The 21,950-nt window shown below is 30.8% G+C and overlaps 1 protein-coding gene across 1 annotated transcript in view; it reads right to left on the bottom strand.

Annotated features, from left to right (window-relative positions):
* Positions 1-21,950, bottom strand: part of LOC115881162 (neuropeptide CCHamide-1 receptor-like) — a 129,238-nt gene that overhangs the window by 24,603 nt on the left and 82,685 nt on the right. The window contains exon 3 of the mRNA XM_030898540.1: positions 3,296-3,522. Within this exon, the coding sequence (XP_030754400.1) occupies positions 3,296-3,522 (227 nt within the window). The remainder of the gene's footprint in view (positions 1-3,295; positions 3,523-21,950) is intronic.

Here is a 21,950-nt window from a genome sequence, read left to right as displayed (position 1 = left end):
TTATCTACTATTTGTATAAAGAGTTATGTTTATGAAGAACCGTTGAAAACCTTTTTATTATTAATAATTTATAAAAAATGCATTTTTTGTAAAAAAATGGGTTTATACCGTTTATACTTTTCTAAATGTTCATACAATTTTAGAGAAATAGAAGAATATCATGGAAATTAAAAATCCTAAAAATCAAAACGCGTCTATGGTAATATCAATTTGTTTTCAATCTTTGGTAGATGATTATTATGAATTTAATGGCAAAAGAAGTACATTTTTTTTGGTCCAATGCTTCGAAAAGAATGAAACATTAACAAAAGCAGAAAATGTGACGTTTATCAAAATTAATAATAATCTATCGAAGAACGAAGACAAAATTATTTTAACATAGAAAAGCGTTTTGTATACCATATTTTTATAAGTTTTTTTTATTTTTCTCTAAACGATAAGGAAATCAGGAAAATTAAAAATGAGATTTAGACCAAGCAAAAACTTTTTTGAAGAATGCATTTTTTCCAAAAAGTTAATAATAAAAAAGTGTTTCCTCTAGTAAAGAGAATTCTGAGACATACTGTAGATATTAGATATTGTATTATAAACTCAGATGCAAAAAAAACGCACCGGAGAATTTTTTGGTCAGATTAAGTATTATATTTTTGTTATTTTCAGCCCTATTTTCATGAATTTTTTAGCAAGCTATATATAATTATATCACCTTTTATTCGTAAACTCAGTTTTTTATAAACTTTGGGGGGTTGTTTTTTACCTTAACTTTAAAACACCCTGTGCATAATTGCGTGTGTAAATTTTCCTAAAATATAATTTTACGGTTAAAACCATGTCTCCTGAGCATTTCGTTTTTTGGATCATGTCAATACATGCCTTGGTTAATTTTTAAGAACGAAATGAGCCTGTCAACAACAATTTGCAATTTTTTCAATTATCATTTCTTTTTGAATTTATTTTTCAATGTGACAATGGGGCTTTGGTGATTATTGTGAACTATATACTACTATAAACTGCGATGTTCGACGTTTTGCATGTTCGACGTTTGGCAAATGCTTGGCAGGAGAGTAAAAGGTCGCGCAGTAGTACCAGCTTCATTAAATGAACTTTGCATGGTCCTTAACGAAGAATGGCAAAAGATAACGCAATATGATATATGCAGCCTTAATGACAGTATGAACAGACGTATACAGGTAGTTATACTAGCCAGGGGCGGCAATACAAAGTATTAGGGTATTTTTCTGTTTGTGTACTTGAGTATTACATATGTTTTCTTTAATATCGTTAGTTCTGTTATCATTATTACTAATGTCTATTACCACCCGGACTGTATTAACGTTAGTTTTTAACGTTTTTATCAAATTCAGTATAGAGTATCTAATGCTGGTCTAATAGGTCGTTACGACGAAAACTATCTCATCATATTAAAAAAATTACATCAAAAAGCGTGTTAAGCGTAATAATTAAAAAAAAATCAAAATTGATCATTATCTGTTCATTTCGCTCTAAAAAATTAACCAAAGCATGTATTGACATGAATCAAAAAACAAAATGTCCAGGAGTCATGGTTCTGACCGTAAAATTATATTTTAGAAAAATTTACAGACGAAATTATTGTACAGGGTGTTTTAAAGTTAAGGTAAAAAAACAACCTCTCGATTAACCCTGTATAATATGCCAATTACTAAAGTTTATAAAAAGCTGAGCTTACGAATAAAAGGTGATATAATTATATACACCTTGCTAAAAATTCATAAAAATTGGGCTAAAAATAACAAAAATATAACACTTTATTGATTGAATGAATGAACACTTAATTTGACCAAAAATTCCTCGATTGTGTTTTTTGTATCTGAGTGTATTATTAAAAACAAATTTCTATAATATATTTCTATATTTTCTCTTTTTCCCAAAAAGTTAATAATAAAAAAGTGTTTTCTCTTGTAAAGACAATTCTGAGACATACTGTAGATATTAGATATTGTATTATAAACTCAGATGCAAAAAAACGCACCGGAGAATTTTTTGGTCAAATTTAAAGTATTATATTTTTGTTATTTTCAGCCCTATTTTTCAGTTTTTTATAAACTATATATCAGTTTTTTATAAACTTTGGGGGGTTGTTTTTTACCTTAACTTTAAAACACTCTGTGCATAATTGCGTGTGTAGATTTTCCTAAAATATAATTTTACGGTTAAAACCATGTCTCCTGAGCATTTCGTTTTTTGGATCATGTCAATACATGCCTTGGTTAATTTTTAAGAACGAAATGAACCTGTCAACAACAATTTGCAATTTTTTCCATTATCATTTCCTTTTGAATTTCTTTTTCAATGTGACAATGGGGCTTTGGTGATTATTGTGAACTATATACTACTATAAACTGCCCATCATATTCGACGTTTGGCAAATGCTTGGCAGGAGAGTAAAAGGTCGCGCAGTAGTACCAGCTTCATTAAATGAACTTTGCATGGTCCTTAACGAAGAATGGCAAAAGATAACGCAATATGATATATGCAGCCTAAATGACAGTATGAACAGACGTATACAGGCAGTTATAGTAGCCAGGGGCGGCAATACAAAGTATTAGGGAATTTTTCTGTTTGTATACTTGAGTATTACATATGTTTTCTTTAATATCGTTAGTCCTGTTATCATTATTATTAATGTCTATTACCATCTGGACTGTATTAACGTTAGTTTTTAACGTTTTTATCAAATTCAGTATAGAGTAATGCTGGTCTAATAGGTCGTTACGACGAAAACTATCTCATCATATTAAAAAATTACATCAAAAAGTAATAATAATTAAAAAAAAATCGAAATTGATCATTATCTGTTCATTTCGCTCTTAAAAATTAACCAAAGCATGTATTGACATGAATCATAAAGCAAAATGTTCAGGAGTCATGGTTTTGACCGTAAAATTATATTTTAGGAAAATTTACAGACGAAATTATTGTACAGGGTGTTTTAAAGTTAAGGTAAAAAAACAACCCCTCGATTAACCCTGTATAATATGCCAATTACTAAAGTTTATAAAAAGCTGAGCTTACGAATAAAAGGTGATATAATTATATACACCTTGCTAAAAATTCATAAAAATGGGGCTAAAAATAACAAAAATATAACACTTTATTGATTGAATGAATGAACACTTAATTTGACCAAAAATTCCTCGATTGTGTTTTTTGTATCTTAGTGTATTATTAAAAACAAATTTCTATAATATATTTCTATATTTTCTCTTTTTTCTTGTACTAGAATGTAACTTCAACTTTTCCTAAATAAACTTACTGCTGGTGTGGAATTTCTTGAGGGGATCCACGATGGCGAAAAATCGATCGGCCGATAGGGCGGTCAGGGTAAAAACGGACACTCCGATGGAGATATCCTTGGCGGTTTCGGATATTTTGCAGATAAGAGCGCCCCAAGGGTAGGACTCCACCGTGTAGATGATGGATGTGAACGGGACGCTGGTAATGATGACCAGGAGGTCGGCCAGAGCCAGCGAGAAGATGTATCTGAAAAGAGAAAACACTTTTTTTAAAATATACCCTCATTTTGAAAAGGATGTTTTCCTAATCAGCGAACAAATTGGTTTTTATATAATGTCTGTACTTTGTAGCGGGTTCTTTTTAGAGGTGGGCAAAGATTGAACGTTCATTTCAGTTCAGTCGTTCATTTCAACGAGTAATAAAAAGGAATCGTGAGATTCGATTCACTGCTTCACTGATTCAATACGTAGCCAGCATGGATCCATAACATTTGAACGATGAGCCGTAAAAAAAAGTCGTGAGAATTGTATTGGATCACAAAGCGATCGTTCGCTCAGAGAGAGTAAGAATTGATGCATTGCTTATAATACGATTCGTTTAATTGAATCGTGGCCAGCCCGGATCCATAACATTTTTACGATGAGCCGTAAAAAAGAGTCGTGGGAATTGAATCGGATCACAATGAGATCATTCGTTTCTACCGCGCGACGCGGCGGTGATATAGGCATAAAGTTAGGCACCAATATTTAGACTTGAATAAAAGCTCTAAGCAAACATCATTAAATTTTTCAAAATAATCATAATTTTGTCAAAAAAGTAGAAGAGTTTGGGAATTTACCGATTGGTTAACTTTAACCGCCAATAACTTTTGAAGGGGTAGGTTTATTGAAAAATTGTACAAGACCTTTTTTGTAGAGCGTTCAATTCTGTACAAGAATATGATTGTCATGGATGCTAGAGAAAAGTGATTGTCATGGATGCTAGAGAACAAGATCGAGAGAAAAAAAAATATTTGCGCAGCCTGACAAATTCCCATGTAATTTAAACAGGTAATGAATCGTCTTTTGGGACAAACTTTATTGTGAATATTAACGGTATAAAATGGTCTGTTATTTTTTTTAGACAATAAACTAAAAATTTAGAGGGCGTCGTGAGTAGAGAATGCAATCCCGCACCAAAATCTCAATCCCGCAAACCCGCGGGATTAAAGCAATCAATCCCGCGGATCCGCAAAATTGCGGGACTGTAAACAATAAATGCTTCTCTTTTCTCTCTCCGATTTTGAGATGCGGTTTGGACCAGATTTTAGACGCATCTATTGTGATTCAGATGCTATATGGTTTTCGAAAATATATTTAGCGAATTCTCGTATACAGGGTGTTTTATAATAGTATACAAATTTGGTTAAGAATCTTTTTTACCGAAAATTTACAATTTTTGAAAAATCGAAATGTACTATGTACGACTAATCTGTATTGAAATTAGAAAAAAAAAACAATTTGGTGGGTTTTTTTTAAATTTTTTGTTTTAAGAAAAAATATGCATTAATAGTCATATATTATTTGGTCCTAAATGATACAAAAGGCATTGTACATTTTGCATAGACCCACAATATATTGATGTAGCGTGTATTTTAAACTAGCTGTACAGAAATTTGGACCGATGTATACAGGGTTTTCAAAAAAAGTTTTTTTTAACTTGTATTAGTTATCTGCTTTTAGATACACTCTATCAATAATTTTTTGGCATATGTATGCAGAATGTACAAAGCTTTTTGTACCATTTAGGACCATCGTATGACTAAAAATGCATATTTTTCGAAAAAACGTCGTATTTTCCGTAAAAACCGATCAAATTGTTTTTTTCTAATTTCAATACAGATTAGTCGTATTTGGTAAAAATTTCGATTTTTTAAAAATTGTAAATTTGCGATAAAAACGATTCTTGACCAAATTTTCACACTCTTATAAAACACCCTGTATACGAGAATTCGCTAAATATATTTTCGAAAACCACATAGTATCTTAATTACAATAGAGGCATCTAAAACCTGGTCCAAACCGTATCCCAAAATCTTTTTTTAGTTCAAGAGATATTCAACTTTAAATTTACTAGTAGTGGGAACTATCGAATGAATACTATCGAAACATTCAATAGTTGCAATTCATTCGAATAATTCGATAGTTAGTAAGAAAACATTCGTTGAAAACTATTCGAATAAAAATTATCGAATAGATCCGTCATCTGCCTTGAAATATTGTATTCTAGTAATTCGGCAGCAAAAACCATTCATTTATAAAATTCATTCATTTATGAAATTCATTTATTCGTCAGGATCGATTATAATAAAATATTAACTGAATTTTAGTTGTCGCCCGGCGACGTAGGTTTCTTTCCGAGAAACCCGACAGCGGTCGGTGGCAATGCTATGAAAGAAGCCGGCATCTTTGATTTTTTGCCGAGTCAGATATAGATAAGGACACATTATTTTTTTATTGAGGTGCTAGTATTTACACTCGTGTGAAGTTGGCACCCTTTTTTCAAAAAATGAACTGGAATTTGAGAGTTCTGGATAGATTTACAATAGTTCTATAGTTCTTGATAAGTTAGAAAAATAGTTCTGGTTAATTTCGGGAGATATGACATGGGGGTGCCAACTTCACGTAGCACCCTTTTTTTATTCTGGAACAGTTCTGATAGTGGAAATATATTCTAGAACAAGAGTTCTATAGTTCCTGACTATTGAAAAAAATAGTTCTATTGTATTAACCAAGTTATGAACAAAAATAAAACGGCAGCCTGCGCAGTTTAAATCGATTTTCTAGGTAAAAAATGATTTAAAAAATAGTTCTGAATAGAGTTCTGAATAGCACCCCAAAAATTCTATAAGATGTACTATTTGATTTTTAAAAAATACCAATAATTAAAAATTTCATTGATGCCCGACTCTATAGATAGACATAAAAATCGACTTTACGAAGGAAATCCAATGTTGAAGAACAGTTCCAGTTAGAGTTCTGAATAGCACCCCAAAAGTTCTATAAGATGTACTATTTGATTTTTAAAAAATACCAATAATTAAAAATTTCATTGATGCACGACTCTATAGATAGACATAAAAATCGACTTTACGGAGGAAATGCAATGTTGAAAAACAGTTCTGGTTAAAGTTCTGAATAGCACCCCAAAAGTTCTATAAGATGTACTATTTGATTTTTTAAAAATACCCATAATTAAAAATTTCATTGATGCACGACTCTATAGATAGACAAAAAAATCGACTCTACGAAGGAAATACAATGTTGAAAAACAGTTCTGGTGAGAGTTCCGAATAGTACCCCAAAAATTCTATAAGATATACTATTTGTTTTTTTAAAAATACCAATAATTAAAAATTTCATTGATGCACGACTCTATAGATAGACATAAAAATCGACTTTACGGAGGAAATGCAATCTTGAAAAACAGTTCTGGTTAGAGTTCTGAATAGCACCCCAAAAATTCTATAAGATATACTATTTGTTTTTTTAAAAATACCAATAATTAAAAATTTCATTGATGCACGACACTATAGATAGACATAAAAATCGACTTTACGGAGGAAATGCAATCTTGAAAAACAGTTCTGGTTAAAGTTCTGAATAGCACCCCAAAAGTTCTATAAGATGTACTATTCGATTTTTTAAAAATACCCATGATTAAAAATTTCATTGATACACGACTCTATAGATAGACATAAAAATCGTCTCTACGAAGGAAATGCAATGTTGAAAAACAGTTCTGGTTAGAGTTCTGAATAGCACCCCAAAAGTTCTATAAGATGTACTATTTGTTTTTTTAAAAATACCAATAATTAAAAATTCCATTGATGCACGACTCTATAGATAGACATAAAAATCAACTCTACGAAGGAAATGCAATGTTGAAAAACAGTTCTGGTTATAGTTCTTAATAGCACCCCAAAAGTTCTATAAGATGTACTATTTGATTTTTTAAAAATACCAATAATTAAAAATTTCATTGATGCCCGACTCTATAGATAGACATAAAAATCGACTTTACGCGCAAAATACAATGTTGAAAAACAGTTCTGGTTAGAGTTCTGAATAGCACCCAAAAGTTCTATAAGATGTACTATTTGATTTTTTAAAAATACCAATAATTAAAATTTCATTGCTGCACGACTCTATAGATAGATATAAATGTCGACTTTACGAAGGAAATGCAATGTTGAAAAACAGTTCTGGTTAGAGTTCTGAATAGCACCCCCAAAAGTTCTATAAGATGTACTATTTGAATTTTTTAAAAATACCAATAATTAAAAATTTCATTGATGCACGACTCTATAGATAGACATAAAAATCGACTTTAGGAAGGAAATGCAATGTTGAAAAACAGTTCTGGTTAGAGTTCTGAATAGCACCCCAAAAGTTCTATAAGATGTACTATTTGAATTTTTAAAAATACCAATAATAAAAAATTTCATTGATGCACGACTCTATAGATAGACATAAAAATCGACTTTAGGAAGGAAATGCAATGTTGAAAAACAGTTCTGGTTAGAGTTCTGAATAGCACCCCAAAAGTTTTATAAGATGTACTATTTGAATTTTTAAAAATACCAATAATAAAAAATTTCATTGATGCACGACTCTATAGATAGACATAAAAATCGACTTTACGAAGGAAATGCAATGTTGAAAAACAGTTCTGGTTAGAGTTCTGAATAGCACCCCAAAAGTTCTATAAGATGTACTATTTGAATTTTTAAAAATACCAATAATTAAAAATTTCATTGCTGCACGACTTTATAGATAGATATAAATGTCGACTTTACGAAGGAAATGCAATGTTGAAAAACAGTTCTGGTTAGAGTTCTGAATAGCACCCCAAAAGTTCTATAAGATGTACTATTTGATTTTTTAAAAATACCAGTAATTAAAAATTTCATTGATGCACGACTCTATAGATAGACATAAAAATCGACTTTACGAAGGAAATGCAATGTTGAAAAACAGTTCTGGTTAGAGTTCTGAATAGCACCCCAAAAGTTCTATAAGTTGTACTATTTGAATTTTTAAAAATACCAATAATTAAAAATTTCATTGATGCACGACTCTATAGATAGACATAAAAATCGACTTTAGGAAGGAAATGCAATGTTGAAAAACAGTTCTGGTTAGAGTTCTGAATAGCACCCCAAAAGTTCTATAAGATGTACTATTTGAATTTTAAAAATACCAATAATTAAAAATTTCATTGATGCACGACTGTATAGATAGATATAAATGTCGACTTTACGAAGGAAATGCAATGTTGAAAAACAGTTCTGGTTAGAGTTCTGAATAGCACCCCCAAAAGTTCTATAAGATGTACTATCTGAATTTTTTAAAATACCAATAATTAAAAATTTCATTGATGCACGACTCTATAGATAGACATAAAATCGACTTTACGAAGGAAATGCAATGTTGAAAAACAGTTCTGGTTAGAGTTCTGAATAGCACCCCAAAAGTTCTATAAGATGTACTATTTGAATTTTTAAAAATACCAATAATTAAAAATTTCATTGATGCACGACTCTATAGATAGACATAAAAATCGACTTTACGAAGGAAATGAAATGCAATGTTGAAAAACAGTTCTGGTTAGAGTTCTCTGTAGCACCCCAAAAGTTCTATAAGATGTACTATTTGATTTTTAAAATACCAATAATTAAAAAATTTCATTGATCCACGACTCTATAGATAGACATAAAAAATCGACTTTACGAAGGAAATGCAATGTTGAAAAACAGTTCTGGTTAGAGTTCTGGATAGCACCCCAAAAGTTCTATAAGATGTACTATTTGAATTTTTAAAAATACCAATAATTAAAAATTTCATTGATCCACGACTCTATAGATAGACATAAAAATCGACTTTACGAAGGAAATGCAATGTTGAAAAACAGTTCTGGTTAGAGTTCTGGATAGCACCCCAAAAGTTCTATAAGATGTACTATTTGATTTTTTAAAAATACCAATAATTAAAAATTTCATTGATCCACGACTCTATAGATAGACATAAAAATCGACTTTACGAAGGAATAGCACCCCAAAGTTCTATAAGATGTACTATTTGATTTTTTTAAAATACCCGTAATTAAAAATTTCATTGATGCCCGACCCTATAGATAGACATAAAAATCTACTTTACGAAGGAAATGCAATGTTGAAAAACAATTCTGGCTAGAGTTCTGAATAGCACCCTAAAAGTTCTATAAGTTGTGCCAAATGATTTTTTTTTAAATATTAATATTTAAAAATTTCATTGACTCCCGGCGTTATGCAGTATGTCCCCGGATTTGAGGAAAATGCATTTTTCATAAAGAGTTTTACTTGTTCTTAAATGGTTAATCCCGTTCATACTTTTCCAAATTTCCATACCGCTTTAGAAAAAATAAAAAAAAACATGGAAGTATTATTTAATTTGATCTAAGTCCTAAAAATCAAAAGGCATTTCTATGATAAATACTATAACTTCGACTAAATTCTTTGATAGATGGTTATTATAAATTTTAATTAACGTCATATTTTTTGCTCTTTTAAAATATCACACTTTTCGTAGTATTGTACTAAAAAAGATTTGTGCTTCTTTAACATTTCAAAACAGCAAAAAATATGGCTTTAATTAAAATTCTATGAATAACAATCAAAGAATGAAGATGAAATTATATTACCACAGAAACGCGTTTCGATTTTTAGGATTTTTCAACCATATTTTCATGTTTTCTTTAAATTTCTTTAAAACGGTATGGAAATTAGCAAAAGTATAAACAGAATTAACCGTTTTAGAACAAGCCAATATTTTTATGGAGAATGCATTTTTCTTTTTTCTCAAAATAGGTCTCATAGAGGTTGACTTTAAGAGCAAAAAATAATATTGAGTAATAGCAAAGTAATAGTCAGACTAGAGTTTTTAATAACAGAAATTTTATAAAAAGATGGAATTACTTTGCATCTATAAAACTTACTTACTATATCGAAAATTTGGTTGGCTCTGATTGATTCTAAATTACGTGGCAATAAAACTGATTAAATGAATATTTATGTAACATGATACGAGGCATGTTTTTTAAGTAAGTACCGTTTTGGAATTTAAAAAAAACGTGCAAAGATATCGCAATAATTTTATTTTTATATGAAAGCCTGTACCTTAATCTACTTTTCTACATAATTTCCGTGAATATTGAGGCACTTGTCATAACGTGGCACCAGTTTTTCAATACCCTCCTCATAAAATTCTGCCGCCTGACTGGTTAACCACTGTATCACAACTGTTTTGACTTCGTTATCGTCTTGAAGACGCTGACCGCCCAGGTGTTTCTTCAAGTGCAGGAATAAATTGTAGTCACTGGGCGCCAGATCAGGGCTGTATGGAGGAATCTAGAGTTTCCCATTTAAAAGATTTGATGAGATCTTTGGTCCGATTAGCCACATGTGGACGGGCATTGTCATGCAGCAAAACAATACTCTTAGTCAACTTGCCACGTCTTTTGTTTTGAATTGCACGGCGCAGATTGTTCAATGTCTCACAATAAGATGCTGCATTGATTGTCTCATTACGAGGCAGAAACTCCACTCAGTAATACTCCTTTTCTGTCCCAAAAAACTGTGCACATGATTTTCCGGGCAGAAATTGTTTGCTTAAACTTCACTGTTTTGGGTGATGATGAATGTCGCCATTCCATGGACTGTTGTTTCTGATTCTGGTGTGACGTAGGCCACCCATGTTTCGTCACCAGTAACAATTTTGTCTCAAAAATCTTCACCTTCATTGTGGTACTGCTCAAGGAAAGTCAATGCACTCGCCTAAACGTTGGGTTTTGTGCAAATCCGTCAACATTTTCGGAACCCAACGTGAACACAATTTCCGGTAATTCAAGTTCTCGGTCACAATGCGATACAAAACACTACGAGAACATTGAGGAAAGTAGTCGCACAATGATGAAATTGTAAAGCGTCTGTTTTCTTTCACCTTTTCGTCCACTTTCTGCACCAAATCTTCATTAACGACCGAAGGACGCCCACTCCGTTCTTCATCATGCACATTTGTGCGGCCATCTTTAAATGCTCTCACCCATTTCCTTACCATTCCATCACTCATAATGTTTTGTCCGTAAACTTCACAGATCTCACGATGAATATCGATCGGTTTTACGCCTTTAGCACTAAGAAATCGTATGACAGCCCGTACTTCACAATCGGCGGGGATCACGATTGTCGGAGGCATCTTAAACACTCAATAAACAACGTATACAATGAAGAATCAGACTGTATTGGCGTCTGTGCATAGACAAGAGATGTAGGTAACCAGCGGGCATGCGCGGAACGCCGACCGTAGTGCTGCGGCGGCGGAATCGCAAAACGGTACTTACTTAAAAAACATGCCTCGTATATTAATTTTTTCCTCCGTAATAGTTAGGTTAGTTTTGTCACACTGGATATCGTTATTTGGTGTATGTGTAACTCGACACCCAAACAAAATACAAGGGCGAGTTGTTCAAGAACTGGCCGATTCGTCCTAATAAAAACAAAGCCAGAGAATTTATTACAGAAAGGCTGCGTCTAAAATATACCATGGGTTTATAAAATATTGAGTCGTTATAAATAGAATATAAAGTATAGAAAGGTATTATACAAAGCGTTCTTAGGAAGAACGTACGTATTTTTGTAAGGTTAAATTTGTGATTTAATTATTTTCCCCCTTTTGAGATTAAATTATATTTTATATAAATTTGAAGCTAATAAATACATGTAACTTTTCATTCGTACTATTTGTATTCTCTTGTTTTTCATATAAATATCAAAGAATCTCACAGAACTCTAACCAGAACTTTTTTTCAACATTGCATTACCTTCGTAAAGTCGGTTTTTATGTCTATCTATAGAGTCGTACATCAATGAAATTTTTAATTATTGGTATTTTTAAAAAATCAAATAGTACATCTTATAGAACTTTTGGGGTGCTATCCAGAACTCTAACCAGAACTGTTTTTCAACATTGCATTTCCTTCGTAAAGTCGATTTTTATGTCTATCTATAGAGTCGTGGATCAATGAAATTTTTAATTATTGGTATTTTTTAAAAATCAAATAGTACATCTTATAGAACTTTTGGGGTGCTATCCAGAACTCTAACCAGAACTGTTTTTCAACATTGCATTTCCTTCGTAAAGTCGATTTTTATGTCTATCTATAGAGTCGTGGATCAATGAAATTTTTAATTATTGGTATTTTTAAAAAATCAAATAGTACATCTTATAGAACTTTTGGGGTGCTATCCAGAACTCTAACCAGAACTGTTTTTCAACTTTGCATTTCCTTCGTAAAGTCGATTTTTATGTCTATCTATAGAGTCGTGGATCAATGAAATGTTTAATTATTGGTATTTTTAAAAAATCAAATAGTACATCTTATAGAACTTTTGGGGTGCTATCCAGAACTCTAACCAGAACTGTTTTTCAACATTGCATTTCTTTCGTAAAGTCGATTTTTATGTCTATCTATAGAGTCGTGCATCAATGAAATTTTTAATTATTGGTATTTTTTAAAAATCAAATGGTACATCTTATAGAACTTTTGGGGTGCTCTTCAGAACTCTAACCAGAACTGTTTTTCAACATTGCATTTCCTTCGTCAAGTCGATTTTTATGTCTATCTATAGAGTCGTGGATCAATGAAATTTTTAATTATTGGTATTTTTTAAAAATCAAATAGTACATCTTATAGAACTTTTGGGGTGCTATCCAGAACTCTAACCAGAACTGTTTTTCAACATTGCATTTCCTTCGTAAAGTCGATTTTTATGTCTATCTATAGAGTCGTGGATCAATGAAATTTTTAATTATTGGTATTTTTAAAAAATCAAATAGTACATCTTATAGAACTTTTGGGGTGCTATCCAGAACTCTAACCAGAACTGTTTTTCAACTTTGCATTTCCTTCGTAAAGTCGATTTTTATGTCTATCTATAGAGTCGTGCATCAATGAAATTTTTAAAAAATCAAATAGTACATCTTATAGAACTTTTGGGGTGCTATCCAGAACTCTAACCAGAACTGTTTTTCAACATTGCATTTTCTTCGTAAAGTCGATTTTTATGTCTATCTATAGAGTGGTACATCAATGAAATGTTTAATTATTGGTATTTTTAAAAAATCAAATAGTACATCTTATAGAACTTTTGGGGTGCTATCCAGAACTCTAACCAGAACTGTTTTTCAACATTGCATTTCCTTCGTAAAGTCGATTTTTATGTCTATCTATAGAGTCGTGCATCAATGAAATTTTTAATTATTGGTATTTTTAAAAATTCAAATAGTACATCTTATAGAACTTTTGGGGTGCTATTCAGAACTCTAACCAGAACTCTTTTTCAACATTGTATTTTGCACGTAAAGTCGATTTTTATGTCTATCTATAGAGTCGTGGATCAATGAAATTTTTAATTATTGGTATTTTTAAAAAATCAAATAGTACATCTTATAGAACTTTTGGGGTGCTATCCAGAACTCTAACCAGAACTGTTTTTCAACATTGCATTTCCTTCGTAAAGTCGATTTTTATGTCTTATCTATAGAGTCGTGGATCAATGAAATTTTTAATTATTGGTATTTTTAAAAATTCAAATAGTATATCTTATAGAACTTTTGGGGTGCTATTCAGAACTCTAACCAGAACTGTTTTTCAACATTGCATTTCCTTCGTAAAGTCGATTTTTATGTCTATCTATAGAGTCGTGGATCAATGAAATTTTTAATTATTGGTATTTTTAAAAATTCAAATAGTACATCTTATAGAACTTTTGGGGTGCTATTCAGAACTCTAACCAGAACTGTTTTTCAACTTTGCATTTCCTTCGTAAAGTCGACATTTATGTCTATCTATAGAGTCGTGCATCAATGAAATTTTTTATTATTGGTATTTTTAAAAATTCAAATAGTACATCTTATAGAACTTTTGGGGTGCTATTCAGAACTCTAACCAGAACTGTTTTTCAACATTGCATTTCCTTCGTAAAGTCGATTTTTTTGTCTATCTATAGAGTCGTGCATCAATGAAATTTTTAATTATTGGTATTTTTAAAAAATCAAATAGTACATCTTATAGAACTTTTGGGGTGCTATCCAGAACTCTAACCAGAACTGTTTTTCAACATTGCATTTTCTTCGTAAAGTCGATTTTTATGTCTATCTATAGAGTCGTACATAAATGAAATGTTTAATTATTGGTATTTTTAAAAATTCAAATAGTACATCTTATAGAACTTTTGGGGTGCTATTCAGAACTCTAACCAGAACTGTTTTTCAACATTGCATTTCCTTCGTAAACTCGATTTTTATGTCTATCTATAGAGTCGTGCATCAATGAAATTTTTAATTATTGGTATTTTTTAAAAAAATCAAATAGTACATCTTATAGAACTTTTGGGGTGCTATTCAGAACTCTATTCAGAACTATTGTTTAAATTTATTTTTACCTAGAAAATCGATTGAAACTGCGCAGGCTGCCGTTTTATTTTTGTTCATAACTTGGTTAATACAATAGAACTATTTTGATCAATAGTCAGGAACTATAGAACTCTTGTTCTAGAATATATTTCCACTATCAGAACTGTTCCAGAATAAAAAAAGGGTGCTACGTGAAGTTGGCACCCCCATGTCATATCTCCCGAAATTAACCAGAACTATTTTTCTAACTTATCAAGAACTATAGAACTATTGTAAATCTATCCAGAACTCTCAAATTCCAGTTCATTTTTTGAAAAAAGGGTGCCAACTTCACACGAGTAGTATTTACACAGAAAACACATTATGAAGGGCGCTGTTGCCATATTTTGGTATTAGTTGATATTAGCAAAGAATATTATTGTTTGGCTTTAGTTAGTTAGGGATAGTACGTCTATATATTCTGCATTTTTTTTATTAATATTCTGTTGTTACACTGCAATAATACTTGTTATTTTGGATGTAGGAAAATTAATTTTAATGTTTTTAAGCAAAGACTGGTTTAATAAATAATAATAACAGTAATAATTTGTTATACCTATTAACAACATAATTTAAAATCATTTAATATAAATATTTTTTATTATATATTATATAAGTAGTAGCAAAATATAAACAACAAATTAGATGTCAAAATTATTTATAATAGATCCTATTTAAAAATAATATAGTCTCTAAATTTTTTGTGTGTGGCAACGTTGGTTTATTAAATAATAATAATTACAGAACTAATTTATTATATTAACAACAAATTTTAAAATCATGAAATATAAACATTTATTAATTTTCTAAGCAGTGTAATGGAAGGAAAATATAAATAAAAAATTAGAAATCAAAATTATTTATATTAGCTGCTTTATATTACTATTTAAAAATTATATTTACTTTTACTGGCATTTACTTTAAAAAATAATTGAAATATTTCTTCGCAAAAAACTACATGTAAGAGAATTAGCATAAACAAAATACAAACATCGTTAACTTTTTTTTTAAATTGGCACGTGTAAAACTTTCATTTTAGTTTTCTCACCCCATAGTTTGAGTTCGATAACGAAAATTTCCCATTAAAAAATAGACCATATACCATATAAAATTAAATAATTGAAAGATCGGACTACGGAAAACCACACAAATTTTCGGAAAAATTTTGACCACCTGCACATGCACACAATCGTCAATAAATAAAATTCAAAATTAACTACTATTTTAGTATTTTAACTATTTTAATAAACGCAAAAATAGCACAGTATTTATACGGCGAAGTTATAAAAATTTGGAAGAACTAATAATGCACTGACGCATACAAAAATCAAACGAATACTAAATTTCATTATCAAAACCATTCGATAGTCGTGGCTCAACGATAACCATTTAGCCGCACGGTGAGGTTGTCACATATGCTTTAGTATACAAATGAATGAATGATTTTATTCGAATAAAACCATTCGATAGTTGAAATCATTCATTCATTAACCATTCGATAGTCTAATTTATTCGATAGTTCCCATCGCTAAAATTTACCCTAAAATTTTGCTTCTCCCGATAATTATGTCCGGCAGTTTATTTGACGAAATTGTCTTCAAGTACTAGTTAACCGCTTTTATTCACTTACGCACATACGCCAGAAAGAAATCTAACAATAACCTGTTTGTTTCACTTATTTTTAATGGTCAAGCCGTAAGGGGAATCTCTGGTGTCGATCCCGCAGATCCCCCACGGTAAATCCCGCAACTTTGATTCCGCAGAATCTCAGAGGGACCCAGCATTTGCGGGATTGCATTCCCTAGTCGTGAGAGAAATGATCAACTTTGTAAATACCGGACACCCTAATGGACATATTCGGCGACCGACGCCGACGTGCTGACTAACTGAAATTACTCATCGCAACTTTATTAGAATATTTTGAACGGGAAAGCGGTAATAATGGCCTTTTATGTCCCTTAAGTGCTGTTAAGAAGGTGAGTTTTGTTATGGTTTTTGCAACGGTGTGCCGGTCAAGCTAAATCACGTGACCAAAAGTGTATTTGGTATGAACCATATTTAATTTCTTTATAAAGTTTCCTACTATATCAATTGATGTCAGATTATTATCATAGTATGTCACTTTTAACGCCAACAACAAAAGAGCTTCAAGAAATAATAGTTTATATAGAGAATACCAAATAGGAGATCAGAGAGCCTTATAATACTGATTAACTTAATGGCAAGAGTTTTCGAATTCAACTAAAAAAAGATTGAAAATGAAGAATCCGGATAATGTTTTACTGTCTGCGAAAAGAGAATTTCAGCCGACAAAAGAAAAATTTTCTCAAAAGATTCTATAAAGAAAAGCAGAAAAGAAGAAGCCCTGTGTGTTTATTTATTTGGACGCCCACCACAAGAGAAACTAGTTAAGGTTAAGGCTTCTAATAAATTGCGTTACGTTAGTGAAAATGTTAGTCTAATGGATCACTCGCAAAGAGTTATAAAGCGGAAAAAATTACTAAGTACTGGCAGCTTAATGATTGATGCATTTTTGACGAGGGATAAAGACATTACGAAATTACATAGCGTTTACGCTGTATTATGTTAAAAATAAAAGATGCTTTTATTTATGTACCGTACTTAAATTATTTTAGAGCTAATCTAAATTACACATCATGTTTTCATGGTTTATTAATCTACAGAATGTCCAATTTTGGATGCAAATGAGAATTATTATTATATTATATCTAGATTTCTATAGTATCAAAATAATTAAGGAACAGCAATCTGAGGATTATCAAAATAATTTTGTTTAAGTCCAAACCTAAAGTATGTACGAGGACTAAAAAGTATGTACGAGGATGCATTTCAGGAAAATATTTTAATTTCTATAGGGTGACTCAAAAAAGTACCTATATGTGGAACAGGATGATTTTTTTTTAAATGGGACACCCTGTATTTTATTTCATTTTCGGCCTCCTTTCAGATCACTCTTATATATTCCTAAGATATCAGTCAATATATTTTGAAAATTTCAGAGATATTAATAAATAAATAAAAATATACAGAAAAGTCCACAGACTTCGAGACATAGGAAAATCAAGTCCATTTAGCGTGTGTTCAAAAATGACAGTTTTGTTTAGACTGACGTTTAATTTCACCTGACCGCTCGGTGAATGGTTTCTTTTTATGGGGGTACATAAAATCTAAAATTTACAGCCATGAAGAAATTTAAAACTTGAAGCAGTTAAGGCAGAAAATATTTAATGCCTTTGATACTGTCACCCCTGATATGTTATTCAATGTGAGGAGAGGGGATTTTATGATCGTTTGGGCTATTGTTTAATGCAAGAGTGAGGCATTTTTGAACAATTTTTGTAAATTTTTAAAATTCATTATCCTGTTTTTTTACCGTTTACCCATTACTTACCTTTAAGAACATGGGAAAACAAAGGTCCTTTTCAGGACAGCAAATATTTTGATTGAGAGATTTGTTACTTTTTTTTTGATTAAAAAAACAAAAGTTATTAATATAATAGCAATTTAAAAATGTTTTGGTAGTTTTAATACACACTATGATATAAAATTTATTATTATTATAATGTACATTATTAATAATATTATTCATTCGAAATGGCATTAAGGCCCAATTGCACGAATGATTTAAGTTATTCTTAAAGATAAGTAGAGCTTAGAATGAGCTGTATTTATATTTACTTTAATATTCACCTTAAATGAGGGAATTTGCCTGATACAATTTTTGAATTTGAATTGATTTTAATGATACTAACAATTTTAGTTCAATTTTTAATAAAATTTATTTAATATTAATAGAAATCCAAGAGATTTGAAACCTCTTTTAGCGATTTATAACATTCTCTTTATTAATTTATAGCATTCTCAAATGAATGGTGCTCTTATTTTCTATGAAAACCACACAGCTTTTTTTATAGCCGCTGCAATTGCTATAGCTATAAAAACTAATTTTTTTAGGTGTGAAAATTGCGACACACGCTAAATAGACTTGATTTTTCCTATGTCTCGAAGTCTGTAGACCTTTCTGTATATATTTTCAACCTTTCTTATAAAAATTATTACAAATGCGTCAATTGTTCTGAAATCAAAACTATATTAGGTATTTACTTTAGATGGTATATACTTACTTTGCGATAAATATCGTAATATTAAATCATATAGGGTGTTCAAAATTCTACCCCAAACTTTCTAAAATATAAAATGATTTTTCTTTGTTTTTTTTTAAATGGAACACCAGGTATATATTTTTATTAGATGGAGAGTTAAAAAATGAACAATAGTATTATTTATACAAAATACACTATTTATTTAGTATTTATTTATAAAAGTATTTCAAAATACACACGCAATATTATTTCATATGTCTTTTTCAGTAACTAAAATACGGGAGAAAAATCATTGGGTCGCTTTGATAAAAATTTACTGTGGAAAATGCCATATAAAATATAAAACCGCGAGTATCTGCAAAACCGTTAAATTTCGAAATACCCTAAATACAACAAATGCTGAATACGTGCAAGAAAATAAGCTTATCATTTCTAGTTCCTGCTTTTAGGCTGTTGTTTTGCACACCATAGTATCTTTTCATATTCATTAGTTTCCTTGATATTTTTTGGTTAAGCAACCTTTTATCGATCATTATAATAATTTGTAATAGCTTTGGCTAGATCTTTAAGAAAATCGATTTGTATAGCTTTGATCTATAATATATGCATTTGTGGAGCTACCGTCAACTATTTCGAAAAAATTGTTATATATTACAATAAAAAAAATTAATATGTATTTATGGTAAATGAGTTGTATACCTATATAAATATAATATACTAGGGTCGGCATTTCTGCTCTTGGGTGCCGATTTTCGTCTGTACGAAGAGTACGGTCAACAAGCTTAGTAAAATAAGATGTACTGAATAAAGACAGAAAGCAAGGTATTCTCCCAAGCGCATGGAATATAGCGTTAGATTAAGTGATTATGTAATAAATATTTCGTATTTTTGCTCTCTCCGACTTACTAGATTGCCATAGCGATTAACTCCTATACATGTTAACGCCGACCCAAGGTTTCGCTTGCCAGCAGGATATAATAAAAGAAATAAATAAATAACGCAAACCGTATTTTTTCTTTAGTTTCAAGTTAACGTCTCCTTTTTACTGCCATGGCTAAACTGGACGAGGCTTGATTTGTTTACGCGGAATCCGAACAGCGGTCCTCGCCCATATCATGGTCAATGGCCTACCGACTTGGCGAGTGTCTAAATCGACTCTTACTCACGAGATATCTGATCTCGTCCGGCCCAAACCGGCGTGAATGAGCAGTGTGTGTCAATAGATAATAAAAACCATACAATATCCAAAAATTAAAAAACAAAATATTTACTCAATCGTTATACAGTAGTCCGGTAGACATCTCTTGAAATTCTATATTCATTAAATCAGCACTCCATACACTAATGAGGTTATCGCTTTATTAACTTATCGATCGCCCATTGACTTGAGGGTATATGCATTCTCATTACTAAAATTGCAGGCGTTTACTAAATATAGAGAAATAAGTGCTAGGTGTCTGACAGACCACTCTGTAGCCGTTAATGGTAAGGGTTTCCTTTATATTTTTTAACAGTTTTGGAATTTATGGCGTATATAAATTACGCTTTTCTGTTCATTTAATATTACTTCTTGTTAATTTTATACCGGGTGCGTCTCAAAAGTGGCTCACACCTATAACTTTTTTATTTTTTTTTTTAGATAAAACAACGAGATTTCGTATGTCAGTATATGACATAAATTAGGATTGACTGACATATTCAATTGTTTTCGGTCACTTCCGGTTTCACCGGAAATGACTACAACTTTTGATTTTAAAACGGTATCTACGGTATTTTTTTACTTTATTCGGTAGAAAATGATACTCTAAATAGAATGACATCATATATGTCAACTTTTGACATTTTCGCATATGGTTTATTTGAAATAACATGCAGTTCATAACGAAAAATTGACTTGAAATACCAAGTGTGTGGCCATATCAAATTATTCGTAAAAAAATGCTTTTTCCAAATATGCTAATGAGCCACCCTCGTTTCATTTGAAAAAATTGAGATATGATTAAAAATACGATTTGGGCATCTTTTATCCGGCCAGGATAAGACACTAAAAACATTAGATGATCAAATTTATTTTTCCAAGACTCCTTGATTAAAAATTAGTGTTTTTAATACAGCAATGGCACTCTAGAATGAAATTGAAAATACAATTTGTTTTTGAGCCAATATGTCAAAAGTTGACATATATGGCATTCAATTCAGAGTGTCATTTTCTATCGAAAAAAAGTAAAAAAATACTGAGGGTGCCATTTAAAAATCAAAAGTTGTAGTCATTTCTGGTGAAACAGGAAGTGACCGAAAACAATTGAATACGTCAATCAATCCTAATTTATGTCATATACTAACATACCAAATCTCGTTTTTTATTTGAAAAAATAAAGGGTTATAGGGGTGAGCCACTTTTGAGACGCACCCGGTAAAAAACTGTTTTATGCAGTGGGTAAATTTGGAAATTTGACAGAATAAATTATATTTCGATTGCCTGTCAGGTAAATGTTAGTAACAAACATTGTAACCGGTAACAATCTAATCATAATTTATTCAACAATCGATTTATTATGACATGTAATAAAACTTATGTTATGGTAGCCTAAGCTCCTTATTCTTTTTCCGATAAAAGACTTAATATCGTATATCTTATTAAGTAGAATCATAATTTTTCTGCAAATGCCAATAATGTTCAAAGTTTAAAAATGAATGCCGTACTAAATAAATCCATTGCATAACTAAATCTATTCGAGCCAAAATACATTTAATGATTGTTATCGTAATATGCACAGTCCTGCAAAACTTTTATATACACAAATTTAAACTTTTAATTGCCTTAAAATAGCAATTTATATTCCAGCTTTGTTGTTCGCCTTAATTTAAATTTATTCTATAAACGGCTATTAATATATTGATTTGTAATAATACTAAAATTATAATAAACTATCTGACCCTATTAGCATCGTACCGCCTATCAGTGAAGTGGGAGGTTTTTGTCAGTTTTGTGGATGAATGATGTGGAATGATTGAGCTC

The sequence above is a fragment of the Sitophilus oryzae genome, unplaced genomic scaffold (genome assembly GCF_002938485.1).
Source record: "Sitophilus oryzae breed Bouriz unplaced genomic scaffold, Soryzae_2.0 scaffold_169_pilon_pilon, whole genome shotgun sequence".
Lineage (NCBI taxonomy): Eukaryota > Metazoa > Arthropoda > Insecta > Coleoptera > Curculionidae > Sitophilus > Sitophilus oryzae.
The sequence above is the reverse complement of the archived record's forward strand: the minus strand, read 5'-3'. Positions and strand labels throughout refer to the sequence as shown.